The 27,527-nt window shown below is 50.4% G+C and overlaps 1 protein-coding gene across 5 annotated transcripts in view; it reads right to left on the reverse strand.

The window, feature by feature from the left end:
• Positions 1 to 8,549: 8,549 nt before the first annotated feature.
• The window catches only part of atxn2l (ataxin 2-like), a 59,086-nt gene continuing 40,108 nt past the window's right edge, over positions 8,550 to 27,527 (reverse strand). For 3 of the 5 annotated variants that reach the window (XM_073033408.1, XM_073033407.1, XM_073033405.1), the window contains exons 16-22: positions 27,322 to 27,394; positions 25,927 to 26,114; positions 25,429 to 25,558; positions 24,895 to 25,025; positions 11,600 to 11,809; positions 9,935 to 10,127; positions 8,550 to 9,410 (exon numbers count right to left, since the gene is read on the reverse strand). In XM_073033408.1, coding sequence (XP_072889509.1) covers positions 9,361 to 9,410; positions 9,935 to 10,127; positions 11,600 to 11,809; positions 24,895 to 25,025; positions 25,429 to 25,558; positions 25,927 to 26,114; positions 27,322 to 27,394 — 975 coding nt within the window. In that variant the 3' untranslated portion in view covers positions 8,550 to 9,360. The remainder of the gene's footprint in view (positions 9,411 to 9,934; positions 10,128 to 11,599; positions 11,810 to 24,894; positions 25,026 to 25,428; positions 25,559 to 25,926; positions 26,115 to 27,321; positions 27,395 to 27,527) is intronic. The other 2 variants (XM_073033406.1, XM_073033409.1) reach the window with 2 other exon arrangements.

Genomic DNA, 27,527 nt, shown 5'->3' on the forward strand with positions numbered 1-27,527 from the left:
AAACTTTTACTGTCAATAACTATCCTAATAACAAGCACTGTTTTAGGATATGAGAAGAATTCAAATGATTCTGGGAAGATCACAACGTTACAGAAAGACTATTCACATTCACAGAACACCGTTTTGCTGACTACTCTGTCGAGAATGGAATAGAAATAGTTTAAGTTCAAGGTTACTGTCATCGGACAGTAACACTTACCCAACAGGCTGGTATATGTCTAGGGGAAAAGGAGATCCAGCCACTCACCAACCCCACCTCCCGTACACACAGGTGCTGTGAGAATCAAGTTTATGCCGCGCGTACCACACAGTATCAAACTGACACTAAATACTGTTACAGAATACACTTTAAAGATTTTACTAAAACTAAAAGAATATGTAATACAGCATATATGAAGGAAAAGAAAATAAAGTAAAAGGCGCCAACTTACCAAAGTTCAGTCAGTTTAGTGCACATCGTTGGAGCTCAACCATCGAACCATTCGACCCTTCGTCGCTTGCCTCCGACCTCCACGTCTTCGCACCCGGGACCACCCCCGGTGGTCGACTGAGCAGTGCAGCGCACGTCCACCTTCCTCGGCGTCTCCTTCCCGCCTCCCCTGAAAAGACCGCGAAACCCCCCAAGCTCCCAGCCTCACAAGACAAAATAACATTCCCCATTGGTTAAAAAATGAATACAATCCCCATATCAGCAAGTCCAAAGCTAAACAACTGAGAGAGAAAACACTGATCGAACATAAAAGCATTCCTACTCTAGCAAACCAAAGAAGCCATTTTGATTAACATACACAGTATATTGTACACATATATACAACCAAATGAAGCAACGTTCCTCTGGAACACAGTGCACCCACGATACATATATCCTACACAGCACAGAAAACAAATTATTGATAAATTACACAGTTCTGTGAAGGAAAAGGGCGACACAAAACAAGACGTAAATTCCAGAAAAAAAGACAAATATAAACAAGTTTGTGATTTGCCAAACCTGGTCCATAGTTAGTTCCCAAATAATACTTGGTGCATATTTTGTAAAGAAAATCTCGTCATTGGAGAACGTACAACAATATTTTTAACGGGTTTTTTGCTTTATTGGTCTGAGGTTAGATAGAGGGGCTTTTCTTTCTGACAATAGACTGGACGATCTCGAAGAGATCTATAAAGCTTTTAATAGGTCATACCAATAACAAGATGGAACGATTCAGGAATCAGTATGAGTCTGATTAGGATATAGAACTTGTTCACACACACACTATCTGGTATATGCTGTGTTGGCACTTGGCCAAGTGGTTAATAGGTCGCTAGTTCGAGCCTTGGCTGAGGCTGTGTGTGTGTGCCCTTGAGCAAGGCACTTAACCACACACTGCTCTGCAATGACACCGGTGCCAAGCTGTATGGGTCCTAAAGTCCACCGATGGACAACATCGGTGGTGTGGAGAGGGGAGACTTGCAGCTTGGGCAACTGCCAGTCTTCCATTTAAAAAAACCTTGCCCAGGCTTGTGCCCTGGAAACTCTCCAAAGCGTAAATCCATGGTCTATCGAGACTAACAGAGGCCTGCTACTAGGTATATGCAGATTAATAATGCGAAATCCTCCAACAAACCTCACCACCTCACCCCACGTAGGAGTGAGAGCAGAGTTCGGGGCGGCATGCACAGCCAGAACCTGGGAGTTCTGAAAATAAGAAATAGAGACATTCCATTTGTAAACCTCAACCATGTCTGAAATAATAACTGCAAGTGTAACACACTGGGAAGGTTTCACTGCTAACGTAGTGGTCTTTCTGTAGAAGCGGTGCCTGGAGTGTGGTTAGAGATAACGGGTGCTTTGCAATGTGAGCTGGGTCCTTTATTCGGCGGGAGATGACACTGGAGAGAACTGGTCGTAGGATACGACCTGGTGGGGAGATCGTGATTTGATGGAGCCGGACGGCGAGATCACCTGATGATCAGTGAATTGAGCTCCAACTGGTGCACATTGGACTGTTTAATTATAATGGGCCTTTTTTGTTTCTTCTTTCTTTTCTTTACTAACCCTTTAGTTAAGATTCATGAATATAATTCCTTTAAGCGTATGCAGTGTGCTGTCTGTTGTTCGTTGGCACCAATTTGTAAAAGGGTTGTAAATTACATAGCATCCACACATGGTTAGGCTGCCGTTTTTTCTCCAGTTTTGGCGACTGGGACTATTCAAGACGTCATCAGTAGGTTGGTATTATTGGAACCTAAGAGTGAGTTCTGGAAGTATCTCCCTTTCTCTGGAATATATTGTACATTTTACATTTCCAGCAGAGTTTCGCTTCTGCCATAGTGTCCAGGTACCCATTGACATTGGACAAAATATAGTAGTCGGCCGGTGAGATTCTTGGTATTATATTGTTCAATGATATATATTGTCTTTTTAAAGTCTGCTGACAAGATATTCTCTATGCTCCTTTTCGTTATTTTTTGTTTTAGGACGAAATAATTCCATTTACAGAAATCGATTGTGTAAAGAAATAATTTGAAAGTACGGCAGATGTATTCCACTCCGGCTCGACATCCTTCACAATGCTTGATCCTGAAACAGGTACCCCATGGAACCTGACTCAACGGTATATGGGGTGTATATGAAAGCATTCACAGCACAATCTGAGGTGCTGTGAATTACAAACAGGCCTACATTTCCCTGAGTCGGATAAAATAATTAACGGACTGAATGTAATGGAAAACAATCGCATTATCAAATAGTTGCATATACTGTATATATCATAGACATTTCTAAAAGGAAGAATAACTATCAGTTATAAAGTGTCCCCTCACATCGAGTTTTGTAATGTTGTGTGGAAAATAAACTATCACTAATTGGGAACTCCAACAACAGCAAAGCTCGTGTAGCAGATTTTGTTTATTGAATTAAACATTTCGAGCATTTTCTGCGAGAAGAGACTTGACGGGGGAAAGAAAATATGTCGGAATGAAATGCTTAGCTGCCTAACTTCCACTAGCATACTTTATACGCTGGAAGATGCCCTGGGAGACACGGGTGTCAACATTATTTGATCTTGCTATCTTAACACAAAAGTGAATAAGCAGATCGTGTCAGACAGTTACGTCCCAGTCGCAGGCAGCTTTGCTTCAGTTTGAGATGGCTGAGGAAGCCTCCAAAGAATGGAAATTATTATCACCAAAATTAGAGAAAATTGGCTCCAATGATGATGTTTCCAAAGTCACCAGGCGAACCTCCCCAATACTGATTATTTCAATTCGGTCTCCACCCTTTATGATGGCTTTTAGCTGTGACCGTACGTTCTACTCTGATGCCTCTGAACTGACATTTACGTTATCATTAAACCTCAATCTAGTAAAACTTGCCTCAGAGAGCCACCATCAGTCAATGTTGTACACCCACAATCTAATAAATAACTCAAATAAAATGAAATATACATTTCAGTCAAGGCTGCAGCTCCATACAAGCAGTTAATCCATCACATAAAGCCCATCAAATTGTTGGACCTGCGTTCATTTTGGCAGGGTTAAGAGCACCGGTTCCTCTGTTCTTCGTATGCACACAATTCTTCACAAGTGACGGAAGCAAAAACTTAGGCAGCCACATCATGAACTCCACCCTCTCATGCTCACCTGTCCTAGCCATGGAACAAAGGGACCCATGATAATTCTGCCTAACCTGCTGACACTTTACAGACTTGCATTGTTTACATGTCATTGCAGTTGCATTTTAATTTCCTCACTTGCAAGGGAACTACTGGTGACTCAATCGTCCTTGGTAAGGTGACATTGGGATTATTTCCGGCTTTTGCTTCTGAGGGTGCTAGGGGTCTGTGGACAGACCCTCTACGTGGACTTCAGTTCACAGCGACATTTGCTTGCATTTAGTCATTGTATGATAGGTATTCTTTCTCTCTGTACATTCCGTGCTTGACGGTCTTTTTAAAATTGTTTCTTTGTGGGTTTCTTGGTTTTGTGACTGCCTGCTATGAGGCGAATCTCAATGTTGTATAATAAATGTACTTTGAACTTTGAAGGGAACTATTTCTTGGTCCGTGCAGTGTGTCCGAACATGTGTAGGATTGGATGCATTTTTCAGGCCATAAGATATTTCTAATCGTTGTGCTAGGGCTCTGAAATCGTGTTTGTGTCCTTTTTTACAGTGTCCATGCTACTGTACAGCTTCCGAATGTGGACCGCGTTTTGGTACTTGCCATTCTGCTAAACACTGGACTTTGAACAGTACAGCAGAGCAACAGGTCATCCCTCCCAGGTCAACTGTGCCAAAGATGACGATGACATTTTAAACCACACTGTTAACGGCCTGTGGTCTGTAACACTCAATTCCCTGCCTGTTCTTTGTGTCTATCTAAATGCCTTTGAAACTTTGCAATTGTTTTCTGCTTCCACCACTTGCTTGGGAGGCCGGTGACCGGGATGCATCAGGGATCTGTTCTGGGACCCCTACGCTGTGATTTTATAAATGACCTGAATGAAGAAGTGGAGGGATGGGTTAGTAAATTTGCTGATGACTCAAAAGGTTGGGGGTGTTGTGGATAGTGTGGAGGGCTGTCAGAGCTTAGAACGGGACATTGATAGCATGTAAAACTGGACTGAGAAGTGGCAGATGGAGTTCAACCCAGATAAGTGTGAACTGGTTCATTTTGGTAGGTCAAATACGATGGCAGAATGTAGCATCAATGGTAAGCTCTCGGCAGTGTGGAGGATCAGAAGGATCTTGGGGTCCGAGCCCATAGGAACTCAAAGCTGCTGCACAGGTTAAGAAGGCATTGGCCTTCATCAATCGTCGGATTGAGTTTAAGAGCCGAAAGATAATGTTGCAGCTATGTCGGACCCTGGTCAGACCCCACTTGGAGTACTGGGCTCAGTTCTGTAGTGGGCTTCACTACAGGAAAGACGTGGAAACCATAGAAAGGGTGCAGAGGAGATGTACAAGGATGTTGCCTGAATTAGGGAGCATGCCTTTATGAGATTAGGTTGAGTGAACTCGGCCTTTTCTCCTTGGAGCGACGGAGGATGAGAGATGACCTGATAGAGGTGTATAAGATGAGAGGCATTGATGGTGTGGATAGTCAGAGGGTTTTCCCAGGGCTGAAATGGCTAGCACGAGAGGACATAGTTGTAAGGAGCTTGGAAGTAGGTACAGAGGAGACGTCAGGGCTCACACAGAGTGGTGAGTACGTGGAATGGGCTGCCGACAGTCGCAGTGGAGGCCGAAATGATAGGGTCTTTTAAGAGACTCCTGGATGGCTACTTGGAGCTTAGAAAAATAGAGGGCTATGGGTAAAACCTAGATAGTTCTAAGGTTGGGACATGTTCGCCATGTGGGCCAAAGGTGCTTTAGGTTTTCTGTGTTTCTATCTATATCTGTATGGAAATCTAACACGTAGATCTCCTTCAAATTACGTATCACCTGGAGGAAATCTTTTAAAGGGGAAGTTTCACTATATGACAACATCATAGAGAACAAATGACAACCACGAAAGAAGAGAATAACCAATAGACCCAACTGCCAACCACAGGCATCTCTCACTCGTGCCAACATTGCACCCGAATATGTGGATCCAGGATCGGCCTCTACATCCACTTGAATGATACTTATTGTGTGGAGTGGAACAACTTCGGAGATAAAAGCTACTGCTGTTGTTATTTTGTATTGCTGTCCCGGACGGAATCTGTGGAATATCGAAGTAATTGCCTTCTCACAACATACACTTTTGGATTACAAATCTCTCTCTTACCATGCTATTGACTTTAAAGAGTTATAATTGACTTATTACTACGTTCATGCAAGGAAAATATGCGCTGTTTAATATTAAATTTATTAGATAAACCCTTTTAGAAACGAAATTAAATGTATTAGCCACTTATAAGTGACTTATAGTTGTCTTATCACCTATATTCCGGTCGTGATTAACACCCCCCCCCCCCACCCCGGTCTGCCGGTCTGCAAGAATACTGTCAATATTAAACCAGTCCACGGTGCAAAAAAGGTTGGTGACCCCTGGAAGAGGTAACATATATATCTATAATGGACTCGTCTATTTCGGGCACCATGGTTGGGCAGCAACCTCGTGCATTGATTGTACTGAACTTTCTCACATACCATCATAAGACTGTATCATTTACCACCTAAGCTTGAAGTTTGGGGTTTTATATTCACACACTTATATCTGAACAAACTCTGCTAACCTGTTTGATTTATCTTGTTTTATATTACTATATTACATAGATTCTAATAAATAGTGCTTTGTTAATAGCAAAACCAGACTCCAGGTATTTTCCATTTCTGCTGGTTCTTTTAACCCGTTACAGGGTACGTAACACAATTAATTAATGACATTTAATTAACAGATGACAGAATTAATGTCAACTTTGAGGCTGATACGAAGATAGGTGGAGGGTCAGGCACTGCTGATGAAGCAGAAAGGCTACAGGACTTAGATTAGGCGAATGGACAAGACATGGCAGATGCAAAACAATGTCTGGAAGTGTATGGTCATGCACTTTGGAAGAAATAAAAACAGATCTAATGCTGCATTAGATTTTGTTCTCCTTTACGTGCATTGAACAGATAATAAACAATCCTGAATCTTGAAAAATGAAGGGATATGTGAAAGACAAGAATTAGATTAATCTTAAAACAACACACACAAAATGCTGGTGGAACACAGCAGGCCAGGCAGCCATTTCGGGCCGAAACGTCGACAGTGCTTCCTCCTATAGATGCTGCCTGGCCTGCTGTGTTCCACCAGCATTTTGTGTGTGTTGTTTGAATTTCCAGCATCTGCTGATTTCCCTGTGTTTGCAGATTAATCTTAAAGTTTTTTAAAAATTGTCAGCACAATGTAGGTTTAAGAGCCTGTACTGTGCTGTAACATTGTGTTCCTGTCTCTTCCGTTCTTTCGCTCCTTCTGATCCCTTACCCTCTCTGGTCTTGCTGGGAAAATAGGCTGAAAAATGACCAATGAATTTAATGCAGAGGTTTGTGTAGAATAAAGGATTTGTGAAATGCAGATCCATAATTCCTTGTAGATAGCATCACAGGTAGATAGGGTCTTAGAGAGAGACTTCGAAATTAAGGCATTGAGTACAACATTTGAGATGTTGCACTGAAGTTGTTCAAGATGTTCTTGAGGCCGAATTTGGAGCATTGTGTGCAGTCCTGGTCACCTAATAACAGTAATGATATTAAGCTTTAGAGTGCAGATAAAGTTTACTTGATGTTGCCAAGACCTGATTTATAAGGTTGAATAGGTCAGGACTTTATTCCCCAAAACATAAGAGAATGCGGGGAGATCTTACAAAGGTATACAAAATCAGGGGTATAGACAGGGTGAAATGTTTGCACTTTCCTCTCAGGAAGGGTGAGTCTAGAAAAACAGAGTGAATGGTAAAATATTGTAAGGGATCCTGAGGGGGAACTTCTTCACTCAGCAGGTTGCGCAAGTGTGGAATGAACTGCCAGTGGAAGTGGTGGATGCAGTTTCAACTTCAACACTTGAGAAGTTTGGACAGGGAGGGGACTGGAGCCATATGGGTCTAGATGTAGGTCAATGAGACTAGGCAAGTCAATGTGCAATAGATGGGTCAAAGGACCTGTTTCATGACTCTATGACAAGTCACCATTTTGTGATACCTGCTGCCAATTCTTGTACGAATCTCTCTTGTGCACCGTGACTTTCCTTGTCTCCGTTGCCCACACAACTGGTAGCGGTCTTAAGGCAAAGCTGGTCCACTTTACGCCACAAACCCAGGGCAGAAAAAGTTACATGGGGCAGTTCTTTCATAGAAGTTGGTTCACAGAGCCAGTGGCTGGGAAGAGGCAGTGTAATGCTGCACAGTTACAGGTGTGTGGACAGGGAGTGATCTCAGCCCCTTTCTGAAACAAGACTGACCTGCCATGCCCTTTCTCTCTGAATGATCACCTGCAACAGCCAAAGCCTCCTGGTGGCCACCTGTTCTAATTCAACCCCAATGGCCTCCCCGACTGCCGCAATGAGGCCAGATGCTGGTTGGGGGAGCAACACTTGTATTCCGTCTGGGTAGCCTCTAATCTGAAGGTATGAACATCGATTTCTCAAACTTATAGAATTTCTCTCCCCTTGTTCCTCTTTTTCCATTCTGGTTCCACGCTCACCCCTCCTCTACTCACCAGGTACATTTCGGGGTTGAGGGTACATGGTTTTCGGGAATCACAGAGGCTTGAGGGTGTGATAGATATGCTGCATGCATCATTATTTGAAGCCATATCTGTAAATACTGTCAATAGTAGAATATTGTAGTATCATAAAGATATGAGGCAGGAATCACAAAATAAACTTCCACTGATCTGAGCAGATAGGGTCTGGACAATCTGGGACTCCCACTTTCCACTCCCTTCCTGTAAAAGGCAAGACGAAGGCCAGTAGGGAGAGGGGGGGGGGGGGGGGAGTTTAGACACAGTCCCAAGACACCGCTTGATCTGAAGCACAAACCCTAGAACAGGGAGTTCTGACCTGGGATTGCCCTATCATTCAGTGAAACTCGTGAAGTCATTTAATTAGTTTACATTTTTATTTTTTTTTTAAAGCTTTTTTCTGGTTATTTAATATAAAGTAAAAGGGTGTCCTTAAATCCACCTTGCAAGTTGTAAACAGAGAGAGGGAGAGAGATAGTGATAGAGACACAAGTTGGATAGAAAGAGAAGGCAATAGAAGGGGGAATGACGAAAGGGGAACCGGCTGAGTGATGGAAAGGGTGGGGTGAGTGACAGAGAGAATAGGGGCAGCAGAGGAAGGGGGGGAAGGGGGTTGAGACAAGAATGTGATGGAGAGAGAGGGGCTTGCGACAGGGAGGGGGAAGAGGGGGTGAGATGGGAAAGTGGCAGAGAGAGAGGGCGGGGGTGCAACAAAGTTAAGGGAGTGGAGCAGTAGCGAAGGTGGAAGAAGGCAGAAGGGGTGGAGAGATCAGAGAAGGGAGAGGAGAGATGAGTGCGGTAAGAAGGGGATGTGGGAGGGGTGGACCATTGGGATCAGAGAAGCAAAGATGGACAGTTGGTTTGGGTGAAGAGGAAGGGGAAAAGGAGGGATGCGAAGGTGTAGTTTAGCAGTTACCATCTGCTCCACCATGCCCCCACTGATTGCTGACAACTTCCCGTCTCCATTCCTCCTGACCCGGAGCAGCTCAGTCTTGCTGGAGGGCAGGAATCAGCCTCCCACTGGCTCAAGGAGGGAGAAAGGGAGGGGACTGAAAGGATCGGGAAGCACGGCTCACTCCGGGCAGTGGGGAGGGATTCTGGCAAGCCACGAGGAGGCCCATCCCCAGTCACTGGCTCCGTGCCGGCGCGAAGCGGGCTTATGGAAGCCCTCAGTTCCCCTGTGGATGGAACAGCGGCTGCTGGTGGGTCTGCACAGGCACTGCAGAGAAAGGAGAATGGGTCAGACACAGAATGAAGCTCCCTCTATACAGTCCCATCGCACATTCCCAGGGTCAGACACAGAATGAAGCTCCCTCTATACAGTCCCATCGCACATTCCCAGGGTCAGACACAGAATGAAGCTCCCTCTATACAGTCCCATCGCACATTCCCAGGGTCAGACACAGAATGAAGCTCCCTCTATACAGTCCCATCGCACATTCCCAGGGTCAGACACAGAATGAAGCTCCCTTTATACAGTCCCATCGCACATTCCCAGGGTCATACACAGGGTGAGGATTCCTCCACACTGTTCTATCACATGCTTCCAGGGTCAAACACACAGTGAAGCTCCCTCCACACCATCCTGTCACACACTCCTGAAGTCAGATACAGAAAACCAATACCATCTCATCAAACACTCCTACAGTCAGCCACAGGATAACGCTCACTCAGCATCATTTCATCACATACTCCATGGGTCAGACACAGGGTGAGACTCCCTGCACTCCCTCTCTCCCTTACCTTGGGGATGCCCGATGTAGGTGTAGTGAGTGGTGGCATTGGCAGACATGGCCGGGACACCGCTGTGGGGGGCGCCCTGCTGGGTGGGACCCCCATGTCCATGTGTCTGTGGAGCTGGCAGCAGCATCACCTGCGTGTGGTGCGAGGCTCCAGGGTGGTGGTGGGGTCCAGCCATGCCTGACTGCACGTGGGCCTAAGGGGTGGAGGGAGACGAGAGAGGTCAATAGGCTCAGGGAGAGATAGGGGTAGAATGGGTTGGGGGGGGGGTTGGTTGGTTAAGAGACCAGGGGAAGGGGTAGTCAGGGAAAGAAGGGCAAACAAGGGTGGGGCAAGGAGAAAGGGAGTGAGACTGAAGTAAAGGGGAAAATGAGGGCAGTGAGGTGGGAGGGAATAGGAGTGTAAAAATGGAGGGACTGAGGAGAAGGGGGTCACGCGCCACTGTAACTGAAAGATCCTGCGTTCACACACACGGGCATGTAGAACACATTTACTGTACATGCGAGCAGAGATGCACGTGTTTACGTATTGACACATGTTCACCAATGTTACGTACCGGTGGGTATCTTGTACTTGTCACGTGACAGTGGTGTTGAAGCTGTACTGGACTTGTGATGGTGGAGTGACGTCACTTTCCTGCCAGTAGAAGTCATGTGACAGGTTTTTTTCTTTACAGGGTATAAAAGGAGGACCCTTCCCTGTGAGGAGGGGCAGTTCGTGGCTGGATTTGGCATTTTGACTCCACGCTACTGCGTGGTCGAATATTATGACGCAGTTCCATTGAAAGATGGAGTTTTATTTAATGTCTAAAGTTTAAAAGGTCATTGCCGGCAGTTTCTTAATAATACTGCCACTTAAAAGTCAGTGGAGAGTGAAGATCGGTGTTCGGGAGTTAAAAGATTGAGGAAAGTCGATTTCAACGGTGAAACAGGTTTGACCTTGATCAGGTTTGATCCTCATTCGGAAGGAATTCGTTGGCTGTCCCCGTGCTAACCCCTGCAATAATAGCAGAAAGGGTTGGGTACAGTTTTGTAAAGGAAAGGTCCGTGCCTTTAAGCCGCTTCATTTTCATCTCCGTAAATTCTTCGGGAAAAGTATAGTTCAACTGGGAACCGCAGCAACACGACGTGAAAGAGAATTTAAATGGTCTAAAAAGTCTCTCTTTTAATGGACTGTAAGCATTTTGAACTTGTATTACTTTGAAGAACTGTTTTTGCAACATCGCTTTAAGAACTGTTTTTGCTTTATTCCTTTATGAACTGTTTAAGCTGCCGCACAGCAGCTGATTTCCGGTTACGTTAGTGGTTTGTTTACTTTTGGGGGGGTTTGTTTTTCAGTGTTTAGTAAACACTTTGTTTGTTATAAAAACCCTGCCTCACTTATATATTTATTGTTGCTGAATCCGTAACATAAAAAAAGTGAGGCAGGGTCACATGACCTCTACTGGCAGGAAAGTGACGTCACTCCACTATCACAAGACCACTACATTAAGTCCAGAAAAGCTTCAACACCACTGTCACGTGACAAGTACAAGATACCCACGGGTACGTAACAACCAATAAAATGCATGCAGACACAGGGATGTGTGCATTTCCACATACACACAGTACAATTTATTTACTTCACACAAAGATGCGCACACGCGCAGACAGAAAGACAGGTGCCCACCTGCGTGACGTGTGCCATGTTGGTGTACCCGTGCTGCAGCTGCTGGTGGGGGTGGATGGCGTAGACAGCCTGCTGTGGGAAACTCGTCTGTGGGGACTGGGGATTGGGGGCGGGTGTGATGGACGGTGGGGTGGGGGTCAACGTGGCATGGTAAAGGCTCTGCTGGCCCGGCGTATTCGATATGTGAGGGGGCTGGCTGCCCTGGTGCTGCTGGAGAGAGAAAGAGAGAGAGAGAGACAGTGACTGAGATGTTAGGCACCACTGCAGACTGAGCAGGCCATTCACCCGTCTGCAGCCACCTTGCTCCGAAAGCCCACTGTAAACCACAAACCTCGGGCCTATCGGCCTTTCTGCAGCTTCCAATCCCACATTCTTGGCCCATCTATATCCTGCACACCGGATTCTCTGACCCATCTGCAACATGCTACCCCGTGCTCTTTGGCCTATCTGCAGCCTACCACACTGGGGTCCTTTAGCCTGTCTATGGTATGCTACACTGGGGTCCTTCGGCCTCGATACCGCCTGTCACACTGGGGTTCTTTGACCTGTCTACCGCCTGTCACATTGGGATCCTTTGGTCTGTTTACCGACTGCTACACTGGGATCCTTTGGTCTGTTTACCGACTGCTAAACTGGGATCCTGTGGCCTGTCTACCGCCTGTCACAGTGGGGTCCTTTGGCCTGTCTATGGTCTGCTACACTGGGGTCCTTTGGTCTGTCTATGGCCTGCTACACTGGGGTCCTTTGACCTGTCTACCGCCTGTCACACTGGGATCCTTTGGTCTGTCTACCGCCTGCTACACTGGGGTCCTTTGGTCTGTCTATGGTCTGCTACACTGGGATCCTTTGGCCTGTCTTATGGTCTGCTACACTGGGATCCTTTGGTCTGTCTACGGTGTGCTACACTGGGATCCTTTGGCCTGTCTACCGCCTGTCACACTGGGGTCCTTTGGCCTGTCTACCGCCTGTCACAATGGGGTACTTTGGCCTGTCTACCGCCTGTCACACTGTGATCCTTTGGCCTGTCTACCGCCTGTCACACTGGGGTCCTTTGGCCTCTCTACCGCCTGTCACACTGGGGTCCTTTGGCCTGTCTATGGTCTGCTACACTGGGATCCTTTGGTCTGTCTATGGTCTGCTACACTGGGATCCTTTGGTCTGTCTACCGCCTGTCACACTGGGGTCCTTTGGCCTGTCTATTGTCTGCTACACTGGGATCCTTTGGTCTGTCTATGGTCTGCTACACTGGGATCCTTTGGTCTGTCTATGGTCTGCTACACTGGGATCCTTTGGCCTGTCTACCACCTGTCACACTGGGGTCCTTTGGCCTGTCATACTGGGATCCTTTGGCCTGTCTATGGTCTGCTACACTGGGATCCTGTGGCCTGTCTATGGTCTGCTACACTGGGATCCTTTGGCCTGTCATACTGGGATCCTTTGGTCTGTCTATGGACTGCTACACTGGGATCCTTTGGCCTGTCTATGGTCTGCTACACTGGGATCCTTTGGCCTGTCACACTGGGATCCTTTGGTCTGTCTATGGTCTGCTACACTGGGATCCTTTGGCCTGTCTACGGTCTGCTACACTGGGATCCTTTGGCCTGTCTACCGCCTGCTACACTGGGATCCTTTAGCCTGTCTATGGTCTGCTACACTGGGGTCCTTTGGCCTGTCTACGGTCTGCTACACTGGGATCCTTTGGCCTGTCTACGGTCTGCTACACTGGGATCCTTTGGCCTGTCTACCGCCTGTCACACTGGGGTCCTTTGGCCTGTCTACCGCCTATCACACTGGGGTCCTTTGGCCTGTCTACCACCTGTCACACTGGGGTCCTTTGGCCTGTCTACCGCCTGTCACACTGTGATCCTTTAGCCTGTCTACCGCCTGTCACACTGGGGTCCTTTGGCCTGTCTACCACCTGTCACACTGGGATCCTTTGGTCTGTCTATGGCCTGCTACACTGAGATCCTTTGGTCTGTCTATGGCCTGCTACACTGGGGTCCTTTGGCCTGTCTACCGCCTGCCACACTGGGGTCCTTTGGCCTGTCTACCGCATGTCACACTGGGGTCCTTTGGCCTGTCTAACGCCTGTCACACTGTGACCCTTTAGCCTCTCTACCGCCTGTCACACTGGGGTCCTTTGGCCTGTCTATGGTCCGCTACACTGGGATCCTTTGGTCTGTCTATGGTCTGCTACACTGGGATCCTTTGGCCTGTCTACCACCTGTCACACTGGGGTCCTTTGGCCTGTCATACTGGGATCCTTTGGTCTGTCTATGGTCTGCTACACTGGGATCCTTTGGTCTGTCTATGGTCTGCTACACTGGGATCCTTTGGCCTGTCTATGGACTGCTACACTGGGATCCTTTGGTCTGTCTACGGTCTGCTACACTGGGATCCTTTGGCCTGTCTATGGCCTGCTACACTGAGATTCCTTGGTCTGTCTATGGCCTGTCACACTGGGATCCTTTGGCCTGTCTACGGTCTGCTACACTGGGGTCCTTTGGCCTGTCTACGGTCTGCTACACTGGGATCATTTGGCCTGTCTACTGCCTGCTACACTGGGATCCTGTGGCCTGTCTACCGCCTGTCACACTGGGGTCCTTTGGCCTGTCTACCGCCTGTCACACTGGGGTCCTTTGGTCTGTCTATGGTCTGCTACACTGAGATCCTTTGGTCTGTCTATGGTCTGCAACACTGGGATCCTTTGGCCTGTCTATGGTCTGCTTCATTGGGATCCTTTGGCCTGTCTACGGTCTGCTACACTGGGATCCTTTGGCCTGTCTACCACCTGTCACACTGGGGTCCTTTGGCCTGTCTCCCACCTGCCACATTGGGGTCCTTTGGCCTGTCTACCGCCTGTCACACTGGGGTCCTTTGGCCTGTCTACCGCCTGTCACACTGGGGTCCTTTGGTCTGTCTATGGTCTGCTACACTGAGATCCTTTGGTCTGTCTATGGTCTGCTACACTGGGATCCTTTGGTCTGTCTACCGCCTGTCACACTGGGATCCTTTGGTCTGTCTACCGCCTGTCACACTGGGATCCTTTGGTCTGTCTATGGCCTGTCACACTGGGATCCTTTGGCCTGTCTATGGTCTGCTACACTGGGATCCTTTGATCTGTCTACCGCCTGACACACTGGGATCCTTTGGTCTGTCTACGGCCTGTCACACTGGGATCCTTTGGCCTGTCTACCACCTGTCACACTGGGGTCCTTTGGCCTGTCATACTGGGATCCTTTGGTCTGTCTATGGTCTGCTACACAGGGATCCTTTGGTCTGTCTATGGTCTGCAACACTGGGATCCTTTGGCCTGTCTACGGTCTGCTACACTGGGGTCCTTTGGCCTGTCTACGGTCTGCTACACTGGGGTCCTTTGGCCTGTCTACGGTCTGCTACACTGGGATCCTTTGGCCTGTCTACGGTCTGCTACACTGGGATCCTTTGGCCTGTCTACCTCCTGTCACACTGGGGTCCTTTGGCCTGTCTAGCACCTGTCACACTGGGGTCCTTTGGCCTGTCTACCGCCTGTCACACTGGGGTCCTTTGGCCTGTCTACCGCCTGTCACACTGGGGTCCTTTGGCCTGTCTACCGCCTGTCACACTGTGATCCTTTAGCCTGTCTACCGCCTGTCACACTGGGGTCCTTTGGCCTGTCTACCACCTGTCACACTGGGATCCTTTGGTCTGTCTACGGTCTGCTACACTGGGATCCTTTGGCCTGTCTACCGCCTGCTACACTGGGATCCTGTGGCCTGTCTACCGCCTGTCACAGTGGGGTCCTTTGGCCTGTCTATGGTCTGCTACACTGGGGTCCTTTGACCTGTCTATGGTCTGCTACACTGGGATCCTTTGGCCTGTCTCCCGCCTGCCACATTGGGGTCCTTTGGCCTGTCTACCGCCTGTCACACTGGGGTCCTTTGGCCTGTCTACCGCCTGTCACACTGGGGTCCTTTGGTCTGTCTATGGTCTGCTACACTGACATCCTTTGGTCTGTCTATGGTCTGCTACACTGGGATCCTTTAGCCTGTCTACCGCCTGTCACACTGGGGTCCTTTGGCCTGTCTATGGTCTGCTACACTGGGATCCTTTGGCCTGTCTATGGCCTGCTACACTGAGATTCCTTGGTCTGTCTATGGCCTGTCACACTGGGATCCTTTGGCCTGTCTACAGTCTGCTACACTGGGGTCCTTTGGCCTGTCTACGGTCTGCTACACTGGGATCATTTGGCCTGTCTACTGCCTGCTACACTGGGATCCTGTGGCCTGTCTACCGCCTGTCACACTGGGGTCCTTTGGCCTGTCTACCGCCTGTCACACTGGGGTCCTTTGGTCTGTCTATGGTCTGCTACACTGAGATCCTTTGGTCTGTCTATGGTCTGCAACACTGGGATCCTTTGGCCTGTCTATGGTCTGCTTCATTGGGATCCTTTGGCCTGTCTACGGTCTGCTACACTGGGATCCTTTGGCCTGTCTACCACCTGTCACACTGGGGTCCTTTGGCCTGTCTCCCGCCTGCCACATTGGGGTCCTTTGGCCTGTCTACCGCCTGTCACACTGGGGTCCTTTGGCCTGTCTACCGCCTGTCACACTGGGGTCCTTTGGTCTGTCTATGGTCTGCTACACTGAGATCCTTTGGTCTGTCTATGGTCTGCTACACTGGGATCCTTTGGTCTGTCTACCGCCTGTCACACTGGGATCCTTTGGTCTGTCTACCGCCTGTCACACTGGGATCCTTTGGTCTGTCTATGGCCTGTCACACTGGGATCCTTTGGCCTGTCTATGGTCTGCTACACTGGGATCCTTTGATCTGTCTACCGCCTGACACACTGGGATCCTTTGGTCTGTCTACGGCCTGTCACACTGGGATCCTTTGGCCTGTCTACCACCTGTCACACTGGGGTCCTTTGGCCTGTCATACTGGGATCCTTTGGTCTGTCTATGGTCTGCTACACTGGGATCCTTTGGTCTGTCTATGGTCTGCAACACTGGGATCCTTTGGCCTGTCTACGGTCTGCTACACTGGGGTCCTTTGGCCTGTCTACGGTCTGCTACACTGGGGTCCTTTGGCCTGTCTACGGTCTGCTACACTGGGATCCTTTGGCCTGTCTACCGCCTGTCACACTGGGGTCCTTTGGTCTGTCTATTGTCTGCTACACTGGGGTCCTTTGGCCTGTCTACCGCCTGCCACACTGGGGTCCTTTGGCCTGTCTACCGCCTGTCACACTGGGGTCCTTTGGCCTGTCTACCGCCTGTCACACTGGGGTACTTTGGCCTGTCTATGGTCTGCTACACTGGGGTCCTTTGCCCTGTCTATGATCTGCTACACTGGAATCCTTTGGTCTGTCTACCGCCTGTCACACTGGGGTCCTTTGGTCTGTATATGGTCTGCTACACTGGGATACTTTGGCCTGTCTATGGTCTGCTACACTGGGATACTTTGGTCTGTCTATGGTCTGCTACACTGGGATCCGTTGGCCTGTCTATGGTCTGCTACACTGGGATCCTTTGGTCTGTCTACCGCCTGTCACACTGGGATCCTTTGGCCTGTCTACCACCTGTCACACTGGGGTCCTTTGGCCTGTCTATGGTCTGCTACACTGGGATCCTTTGGCCTGTCTACGGTCTGCTACAATGGGATCCTTTGGCCTGTCTACCACCTGTCACACTGGGGTCCTTTGGCCTGTCTACCGCCTGCCACACTGGGGTCCTTTGGCCTGTCTACCGCCTGCCACACTGGGGTCCTTTGGCCTGTCTACCGCCTGTCACACTGGGGTCCTTTGGCCTGTCTACCGCCTGTCACACTGGGGTCCTTTGGCCTGTCTACCGCCTGCCACACTGGGGTCCTTTGGCCTGTCTACCGCCTGTCACACTGGGGTCCTTTGGCCTCTCTACCGCCTGTCACACTGGGGTCCTTTGGCCTGTCTACCGCCTGTCACACTGGGGTCCTTTGGCCTGTCTATGGTCTGCTACACTGGGGTCCTTTGGCCTGTCTATGGTCTGCTACACTGGAATCCTTTGGTCTGTCTACCGCCTGTCACACTGGGGTCCTTTGGTCTGTCTATTGTCTGCTACACTGGGATCCTTTGGTCTGTCTATGGTCTGCTACACTGGGATCCTTTGGTCTGTCTATGGTCTGCTACACTGGGATACTTTGGCCTCTCTATGGTCTGCTACACTGGGATACTTTGGCCTGTCTATGGTCTGCTACACTGGGATACTTTGGCCTGTCTATGGTCTGCTACACTGGGATCCGTTGGCCTGTCTATGGTCTGCTACACTGGGATCCTTTGGCCTGTCTACCGCCTGCTACACTGGGGTCCTTTGGCCTGTCTACTGTCTGCTACACCGGAATCCTTTGGCCTGTCTATGGTCTGCTACACCGGAATCCTTTGGCCTGTCTATGGTCTGCTACACTGGGATCCTTTGGTCTGTCTACCGCCTGACACACTGGGATCCTTTGGTCTGTCTACGGCCTGTCACACTGGGATCCTTTGGCCTGTCTACCACCTGTCACACTGGGGTCCTTTGGCCTGTCATACTGGGATCCTTTGGTCTGTCTATGGTCTGCAACACTGGGATCCTTTGGCCTGTCTATGGTCTGCTACAGTGGGATCCTTTGGCCTGTCTACGGTCTGCTACACTGGGGTCCTTTGGCCTGTCTACCGCCTGCCACACTGGGGTCCTTTGGCCTGTCTACCGCCTGTCACACTGGGGTCCTTTGGCCTGTCTACCGCCTGTCACACTGGGGTACTTTGGCCTGTCTATGGTCTGCTACACTGGGGTCCTTTGCCCTGTCTATGATCTGCTACGCTGGAATCCTTTGGTCTGTCTACCGCCTGTCACACTGGGGTCCTTTGGTCTGTCTATTGTCTGCTACACTGGGATCCTTTGGTCTGTCTATGGTCTGCTACACTGGGATACTTTGGCCTCTCTATGGTCTGCTACACTGGGATACTTTGGCCTGTCTATGGTCTGCTACACTGGGATACTTTGGTCTGTCTATGGCCTGCTACACTGGGATCCGTTGGCCTGTCTATGGTCTGCTACACTGGGATCCTTTGGCCTGTCTACCGCCTGCTACACTGGGGTCCTTTGGCCTGTCTACCGTCTGCTACACCGGAATCCTTTGGCCTGTCTACGGTCTGCTACACCGGGGTCCTTTGGCCTGTCTATGGTCTGCTACACTGGGGTCCTTTGGCCTGTCTATGGTCTGCTACACTGGGGTCCTTTGGCCTGTCTACCGCCTGTCACACTGGGGTCCTTTGGCCTGTCACACTGGGATCCTTTGGTCTGTCTATGGTCTGCTACTCTGGGATCCTTTGGTCTATCTATGGTCTGCTACACTGGGATCCTTTGGCCTGTCTATGGTCTGCTACACTGGGATCCTTTGGTCTGTCTACCGCCTGCCACACTGGTGTCCTTTGGCCTGTCTACCGCCTGTCACACTGGGGTCCTTTGGCCTGTCTACCGCCTGTCACACTGGGGTCCTTTGGTCTGTCTATGGTCTGCTACACTGAGATCCTTTGGTCTGTCTATGGTCTGCTACACTGGGATCCTTTGGTCTGTCTACCGCCTGTCACACTGGGATCCTTTGGTCTGTCTACCGCCTGTCACACTGGGATCCTTTGGTCTGTCTATGGCCTGTCACACTGGGATCCTTTGGCCTGTCTATGGTCTGCTACACTGGGATCCTTTGGTCTGTCTACCGCCTGTCACACTGGGATCCTTTGGCCTGTCTACCACCTGTCACACTGGGGTCCTTTGGCCTGTCTATGGTCTGCTACACTGGGATCCTTTGGCCTGTCTACGGTCTGCTACAATGGGATCCTTTGGCCTGTCTACGGTCTGCTACAATGGGATCCTTTGGCCTGTCTACCGCCTGCCACACTGGGGTCCTTTGGCCTGTCTACCGCCTGTCACACTGGGGTCCTTTGGCCTGTCTACCGCCTGCCACACTGGGGTCCTTTGGCCTGTCTACCGCCTGTCACACTGGGGTCCTTTGGCCTGTCTACCGCCTGTCACACTGGGGTCCTTTGGCCTGTCTACCGCCTGTCACACTGGGGTCCTTTGGCCTGTCTACCGCCTGTCACACTGGGGTCCTTTGGCCTGTCTATGGTCTGCTACACTGGGGTCCTTTGGCCTGTCTATGGTCTGCTACACTGGGGTCCTTTGGCCTGTCTATGGTCTGCTACACTGGAATCCTTTGGTCTGTCTATGGTCTGCTACACTGGGATACTTTGGCCTCTCTATGGTCTGCTACACTGGGATACTTTGGCCTGTCTATGGTCTGCTACACTGGGATACTTTGGCCTGTCTATGGTCTGCTACACTGGGATACTTTGGTCTGTCTATGGTCTGCTACACTGGGGTCCTTTGGTCTGTCTATGGTCTGCTACACTGGGATACTTTGGCCTCTCTATGGTCTGCTACACTGGGATACTTTGGCCTGTCTATGGTCTGCTACACTGGGATACTTTGGCCTGTCTATGGTCTGCTACACTGGGATCCGTTGGCCTGTCTATGGTCTGCTACACTGGGATCCTTTGGCCTGTCTACCGCCTGCTACACTGGGGTCCTTTGGCCTGTCTACTGTCTGCTACACCGGAATCCTTTGGCCTGTCTATGGTCTGCTACACCGGAATCCTTTGGCCTGTCTATGGTCTGCTACACTGGGATCCTTTGGTCTGTCTACCGCCTGACACACTGGGATCCTTTGGTCTGTCTACGGCCTGTCACACTGGGATCCTTTGGCCTGTCTACCACCTGTCACACTGGGGTCCTTTGGCCTGTCATACTGGGATCCTTTGGTCTGTCTATGGTCTGCAACACTGGGATCCTTTGGCCTGTCTATGGTCTGCTACAGTGGGATCCTTTGGCCTGTCTACGGTCTGCTACACTGGGGTCCTTTGGCCTGTCTACCGCCTGCCACACTGGGGTCCTTTGGCCTGTCTACCGCCTGTCACACTGGGGTCCTTTGGCCTGTCTACCGCCTGTCACACTGGGGTACTTTGGCCTGTCTATGGTCTGCTACACTGGGGTCCTTTGCCCTGTCTATGATCTGCTACGCTGGAATCCTTTGGTCTGTCTACCGCCTGTCACACTGGGGTCCTTTGGTCTGTCTATTGTCTGCTACACTGGGATCCTTTGGTCTGTCTATGGTCTGCTACACTGGGATACTTTGGCCTCTCTATGGTCTGCTACACTGGGATACTTTGGCCTGTCTATGGTCTGCTACACTGGGATACTTTGGTCTGTCTATGGCCTGCTACACTGGGATCCGTTGGCCTGTCTATGGTCTGCTACACTGGGATCCTTTGGCCTGTCTACCGCCTGCTACACTGGGGTCCTTTGGCCTGTCTACCGTCTGCTAAACCGGAATCCTTTGGCCTGTCTACGGTCTGCTACACCGGGGTCCTTTGGCCTGTCTATGGTCTGCTACACTGGGGTCCTTTGGCCTGTCTATGGTCTGCTACACTGGGGTCCTTTGGCCTGTCTACCGCCTGTCACACTGGGGTCCTTTGGCCTGTCACACTGGGATCCTTTGGTCTGTCTATGGTCTGCTACTCTGGGATCCTTTGGTCTATCTATGGTCTGCTACACTGGGATCCTTTGGCCTGTCTATGGTCTGCTACACTGGGATCCTTTGGTCTGTCTACCGCCTGCCACACTGGTGTCCTTTGGCCTGTCTACCGCCTGTCACACTGGGGTCCTTTGGCCTGTCTACCGCCTGTCACACTGGGGTCCTTTGGTCTGTCTATGGTCTGCTACACTGAGATCCTTTGGTCTGTCTATGGTCTGCTACACTGGGATCCTTTGGTCTGTCTACCGCCTGTCACACTGGGATCCTTTGGTCTGTCTACCGCCTGTCACACTGGGATCCTTTGGTCTGTCTATGGCCTGTCACACTGGGATCCTTTGGCCTGTCTATGGTCTGCTACACTGGGATCCTTTGGTCTGTCTACCGCCTGTCACACTGGGATCCTTTGGCCTGTCTACCACCTGTCACACTGGGGTCCTTTGGCCTGTCTATGGTCTGCTACACTGGGATCCTTTGGCCTGTCTACGGTCTGCTACAATGGGATCCTTTGGCCTGTCTACCACCTGTCACACTGGGGTCCTTTGGCCTGTCTACCGCCTGCCACACTGGGGTCCTTTGGCCTGTCTACCGCCTGTCACACTGGGGTCCTTTGGCCTGTCTACCGCCTGCCACACTGGGGTCCTTTGGCCTGTCTACCGCCTGTCACACTGGGGTCCTTTGGCCTGTCTACCGCCTGTCACACTGGGGTCCTTTGGCCTGTCTACCGCCTGTCACACTGGGGTCCTTTGGCCTGTCTACCGCCTGTCACACTGGGGTCCTTTGGCCTGTCTATGGTCTGCTACACTGGGGTCCTTTGGCCTGTCTATGGTCTGCTACACTGGGGTCCTTTGGCCTGTCTATGGTCTGCTACACTGGAATCCTTTGGTCTGTCTATGGTCTGCTACACTGGGATACTTTGGCCTCTCTATGGTCTGCTACACTGGGATACTTTGGCCTGTCTATGGTCTGCTACACTGGGATACTTTGGCCTGTCTATGGTCTGCTACACTGGGATACTTTGGTCTGTCTATGGTCTGCTACACTGGGGTCCTTTGACCTGTCTACCGCCTGTCACACTGTGATCCTTTGGCCTGTCATACTGGGATCCTTTGGTCTGTCTATGGTCTGCTACACTGGGATCCTTTGGCCTGTCTATGGTCTGCTACACTGGGATACTTTGGTCTGTCTATGGCCTGCTACACTGGGATCCTTTGGCCTGTCTATGGTCTGCTACACTGGGATCCTTTGGCCTGTCTACCGCCTGCTACACTGGGGTCCTTTGGCCTGTCTACCGTCTGCTACACCGGAATCCTTTGGCCTGTCTATGGTCTGCTACACTGGGATACTTTGGTCTGTCTATGGTCTGCTACAGTGGGATACTTTGGTCTGTCTATGGTCTGCTACACTGGGATACTTTGGCCTGTCTATGGTCTGCTACACTGGGATCCTTTGGCCTGTCTACCGCCTGCTACACTGGGGTCCTTTGGCCTGTCTACCGTCTGCTACACCGGAATCCTTTGGCCTGTCTATGGTCTGCTACACTGGGATACTTTGGCCTGTCTATGGTCTGCTACACTGGGATACTTTGGCCTGTCTACGGTCTGCTACACTGGGATACTTTGGTCTGTCTACCGCCTGCTACACTGGGGTCCTTTGGCCTGTCTACCATCTGCTACACCGGAATCCTTTGGCCTGTCTATGGTCTGCTACACTGTGGTCCTTTGGCCTGTCTATGGTCTGCTACACTGGGGTCCTTTGGCCTGTCTATGGTCTGCTACACTGGGATACTTTGGTCTGTCTATGGTCTGCTACACTGGGATACTTTGGCCTGTCTATGGTCTGCTACACTGGGATACTTTGGCCTGTCTATGGCCTGCTACACTGGGATCCTTTGGCCTGTCTATGGCCTGCTACACTGGGATCCTTTGGCCTGTCTATGGTCTGCTACACTGGGATCCTTTGGCCAGTCTACCGCCTGCTACACTGGGGTCCTTTGGCCTGTCTACCGTCTGCTACACTGGAATCCTTTGGCCTGTCTATGGTCTGCTACACTGGGATACTTTGGCCTGTCTATGGTCTGCTACACTGGGATACTTTGGTCTGTCTACCGCCTGCTGCACTGGGGTCCTTTGGCCTGTCTACCGTCTGCTACACCGGAATCCTTTGGCCTGTCTATGGTCTGCTACACTGGGGTCCTTTGGCCTGTCTATGGTCTGCTACACTGGGGTCCTTTGGCCTGTCTATGGTCTGCTACACTGGGATACTTTGGTCTGTCTATGGTCTGCTACACTGGGATACTTTGGTCTGTCTATGGTCTGCTACACTGGGATACTTTGGCCTGTCTATGGTCTGCTACACTGGGATACTTTGGTCTGTCTATGGCCTGCTACACTGGGATCCTTTGGCCTGTCTACCGCCTGCTACACTGGGGTCCTTTGGCCTGTCTACCGCCTGCTACACTGGGGTCCTTTGGCCTGTCTACCGTCTGCTACACCGGAATCCTTTGGCCTGTCTATGGTCTGCTACACTGGGGTCCTTTGGCCTGTCTATGGTCTGCTACACTGGGATACTTTGGCCTGTATATGGTCTGCTACACTGGGATACTTTGGTCTGTCTATGGTCTGCTACACTGGGATCCTTTGGCCTGTCTACCGCCTGCTACACTGGGGTCCTTTGGCCTGTCTACCGCCTGCTACACTGGGGTCCTTTGGCCTGTCTACTGTCTGCTACACCAGAATCCTTTGGCCTGTCTATGGTCTGCTACACTGGGATACTTTGGCCTGTCTATGGTCTGCTGCACTGGGATCCTTTGGCCTGTCATACTGGGATCCTTTGGTCTGTCTATGGTCTGCTACACTGGGATCCTTTGGCCTGTCTACCGCCTGCTACACTGGGGTCCTTTGGCCTGTCTACCGTCTGCTACACCGGAATCCTTTGGCCTGTCTATGGTCTGCTACACTGGGGTCCTTTGGCCTGTCTATGGTCTGCTACACTGGGGTCCTTTGGCCTGTCTATGGTCTGCTACACTGGAATCCTTTGGTCTGTCTACCGCCTGTCACACTGGGGTCCTTTGGCCTGTCACACTGGGATCCTTTGGTCTGTCTATGGTCTGCTACTCTGGGATCCTTTGGTCTGTCTATGGTCTGCTACACTGGGATCCTTTGGCCTGTCTATGGTCTGCTACACTGGGATCCTTTGGTCTGTCTACCGCCTGCTACACTGACATTCTTTGCTAAATAGAGATCCTTTAGCCCATCTGCAGTCTGCTACATTGGAGCCCTATGGACCTTCAACAGCTGCTACAGCTACCCATCTACAGGCTGCTGTCCCAGGCCCTTAGGCTCATCTTCAGCCCCTCTGCCAGAACTGTGGTGATCAGGCTGAGGCCACAGGATTTCCCTGCAGACAGGCTTGAGGCTACAACCCAGCTGCTCTGTCAGACAGACAAAGAATGGGTGGTCAAGAATCAATGGGTTGGCCCCTCATTTTCACCGACGGCCCAGCCTGTGTTTCGTTACACCGGGGGTAGGAAGGCAAGGGAAAGGATAGGTCTGAGAGCAATGGTAGGAGGGAAAATGGGAGAGCAATGGGGAGGGAGGGAGGAGATAAACTGAGGCAGGGAGGGAGAGGGGAAGTGATGGGGAGGGAGGGGCAGGAGGATGTGAGAGCGATGGGAAGGTATGCAGGGGAGGGGATGGGGGAGTGGGAACCAGTACCTGCACGGGGCTGGGGGCAGCATGCTGTCCCTGGGCCTGGTTGCCGGTGGGGGTGGTTGCTGGCTGAGGGTGTGTGCTGTGGTGGTGAAGCGGTGTGGCGTGGGGGTACGCCTGGGGCACCTGCGCCGACACTGTATAAGAAAAAAGCAGCAGGTGAAGTTTGTCCACCTCTCCAACCTCACCTGTCCCAACTACCAACAAAAGCTCCGTTCTCTCTGCCAACACCTCCCACCTCCTCCCCTCCCTTCTTCCCCCACCCATTTCCCTCCCCCTCCCCATCTCTCCTTCCACAACCTCCATCCCTTCTCTCCCCCACCCACTTCTCCCCCCTCATCTCTCCCTCAACCTGCATCCCCTCCCTTCCCACCTTTCTCCCCTAAATCTCCCTGCCCTCTCCCCCCACACCCACCTCCCTGCTCTCTTCCTCATCTCTCTTCCCCTCACCATCCTTCTTCCCGCTCTTCCCATCTCTCACCCCCAACCCTGTCCCTGCCTTTCTCTCCCATCCCCTAGTGGAGGAGAGATGACACTCACCGTACATCGCTTGGGGAGGAGCCTGCTCAGTAGAGGGGTACTGGGGGCCGGAACTGGACACAATTGCCTGTGGGTGAGGAGCGGATCCAATCATCCTTGTGTTGCTCTGAATCATGGAGGCATAGACCGGCTGTTGGGGAAGGAAGGAGGGAGTTGTGAGTGTCACACACGTTCAGGTGAGAGACAGAGAGAGATAGAAATAGAGAAAGAGTGGTGGTGTGGGGGGAAAGAGGGAAGAGGGAGAGAAGGAGGGTGAGGGAGAAGGGAGGGAAATGTGAGGGGGAGGGGAGAGGGGAATGTGAGGGGGAGGGGGACGGAGGGAAATTAGGAGAGCAGAAGACAGTGCAACAGGGTAATATTGAGAGAAGGCTAGAGATAGGGAGGGAGAGGGTGAAGGACAGGGTGGTGAGCAGGTGGGTGTGAGAGGAAGAGATGGGGAAGGAAGGGAAAAAGAAGTGGGGAAGGACAGACAAAGACAGAGATAGATGGACTCCCAACCTGTGAGTGGTACTGTGCCATGGCCTGCATCATGGCCGGCTGTCCAGTGAACTGCTGGGGCCCATAGGGCAAGTAAGGGGGCGAGTAGGGCCCTGCCACCAGTGGAGGCCCAGCAGCAGAGGCAGCTTGCATGATAGGTGGTGCAGATGGGGGGTGGTGCTGCTCAGAGCGCTGGGGGGGCACAGAACCTGTGGAGACAGATCAGCAAAACAGACCATTAACAGCAAGCGGATGGGATATACTGACAGAGCCTGACCCTCCCAATCCAAACTTGAACCACCTCCTGTCCTCCTTGTCACCCACTTTTGCCCCTATAACTAGATGAAAAAGTACTTTCAATATTGTCTAACAGGAGGGAATACCAAATAGTGTTTCTGGAATATTGTAACAAGAGGGGACCCAATCAGGGCTTTTGATGAAGCCTCATGGTAGTGGAACTCCAAGCGGGGTTCTAGTGCGGTCTAACACAACAGTATCTGCGAAAAGGTTTCCCAGTGTGGTGTAACAAGAAAGGAAACTCTGAACAGTGCTCCCAGTGCTGTCTAAGGGCAGGGAACTCTGAGCAGGCTTCCAGTGTGGTCTAACAAGATGACAACCCTGAAAAGAACTCCCCAGTGTGCAAAGAGAGTTCAATATGATTCTTCCTTGGTATATACTAAAATAAAATGGAGACAAAGTGGCATTAACTTAAAAGTGGGACTGCTTTGAGAAAGTATAAGAGAGCCAGAAACATTTCAAGAAAGTTAACAGAATAAAGTCTACAGTCATAATGGTGGATAATGGCAAAACACAAGTTAACTTGGGGAAGGTAATCATGCTGCAGCTGCAGGGTTCCAATGCACGGTAATGTACGAGGTTTTGAAGGGTATAAAAAGGGGGAATTCCTTCATGCAAGGGTAGAGTTTTCTCTCAGGTTAGGTCACTACCAGGACTAGTGAGTTGAAGAAGACAAGTATGATGAGAGGGTAAGAGTATGTTGACAGGGCGAGAGTACGCTGAGAGTGAAAGAAAGAAAAAGACTGCATGTAAGTTTCTCAGCATTCTGCAGGTCATCTCTTTTGGTAGATAACAAGTCTTAGTTTGCTTTCTGTACTGCTACTTCATTATCCATTTATTTTCCTTTTTAATATTGCATCTTTTATATGACTAGTAAAGTGAAATCTTCGGGTTTAAATGTGTAAAATGTCTCCTTTGTTTGAGAATACGTACCGAAATGCCTAATGCTGAATCAGGAAAGAAACACACTAAGAATTTTAAATGATTCTGGTTCCAACCTTCTAACAAGAGGGGCATAGTGAATGGAGCACACAGTGAAGTATAAAGGGAAGGATACTCTGAACAGGGCTCCTGCTATGGTGTAACCACAGTGGACAGCATGTGGATTTGAAGCCTTACCTTTAGTGGTTCGGAATGGTTTACTCTGGGTGACCTGAACTGGGGGAATGGTGTACTGATAGACCTGGGGCCCCTGGGAGAGAGATGGAGAGAGGTTAGCGTTCTCCAGAACAGGAGTGCAGGAAAGCAAATCACAGAAAAACAGCATTTGTGCAAGTGGGGGGGGGGGGGGGGGGGTAACGGGTGGGCGGAGTTACACGTGCGAG

The sequence above is a fragment of the Hemitrygon akajei genome, chromosome 31, assembly GCF_048418815.1.
Source record: "Hemitrygon akajei chromosome 31, sHemAka1.3, whole genome shotgun sequence".
NCBI classification, from domain to species: Eukaryota; Metazoa; Chordata; class Chondrichthyes; order Myliobatiformes; family Dasyatidae; genus Hemitrygon; species Hemitrygon akajei.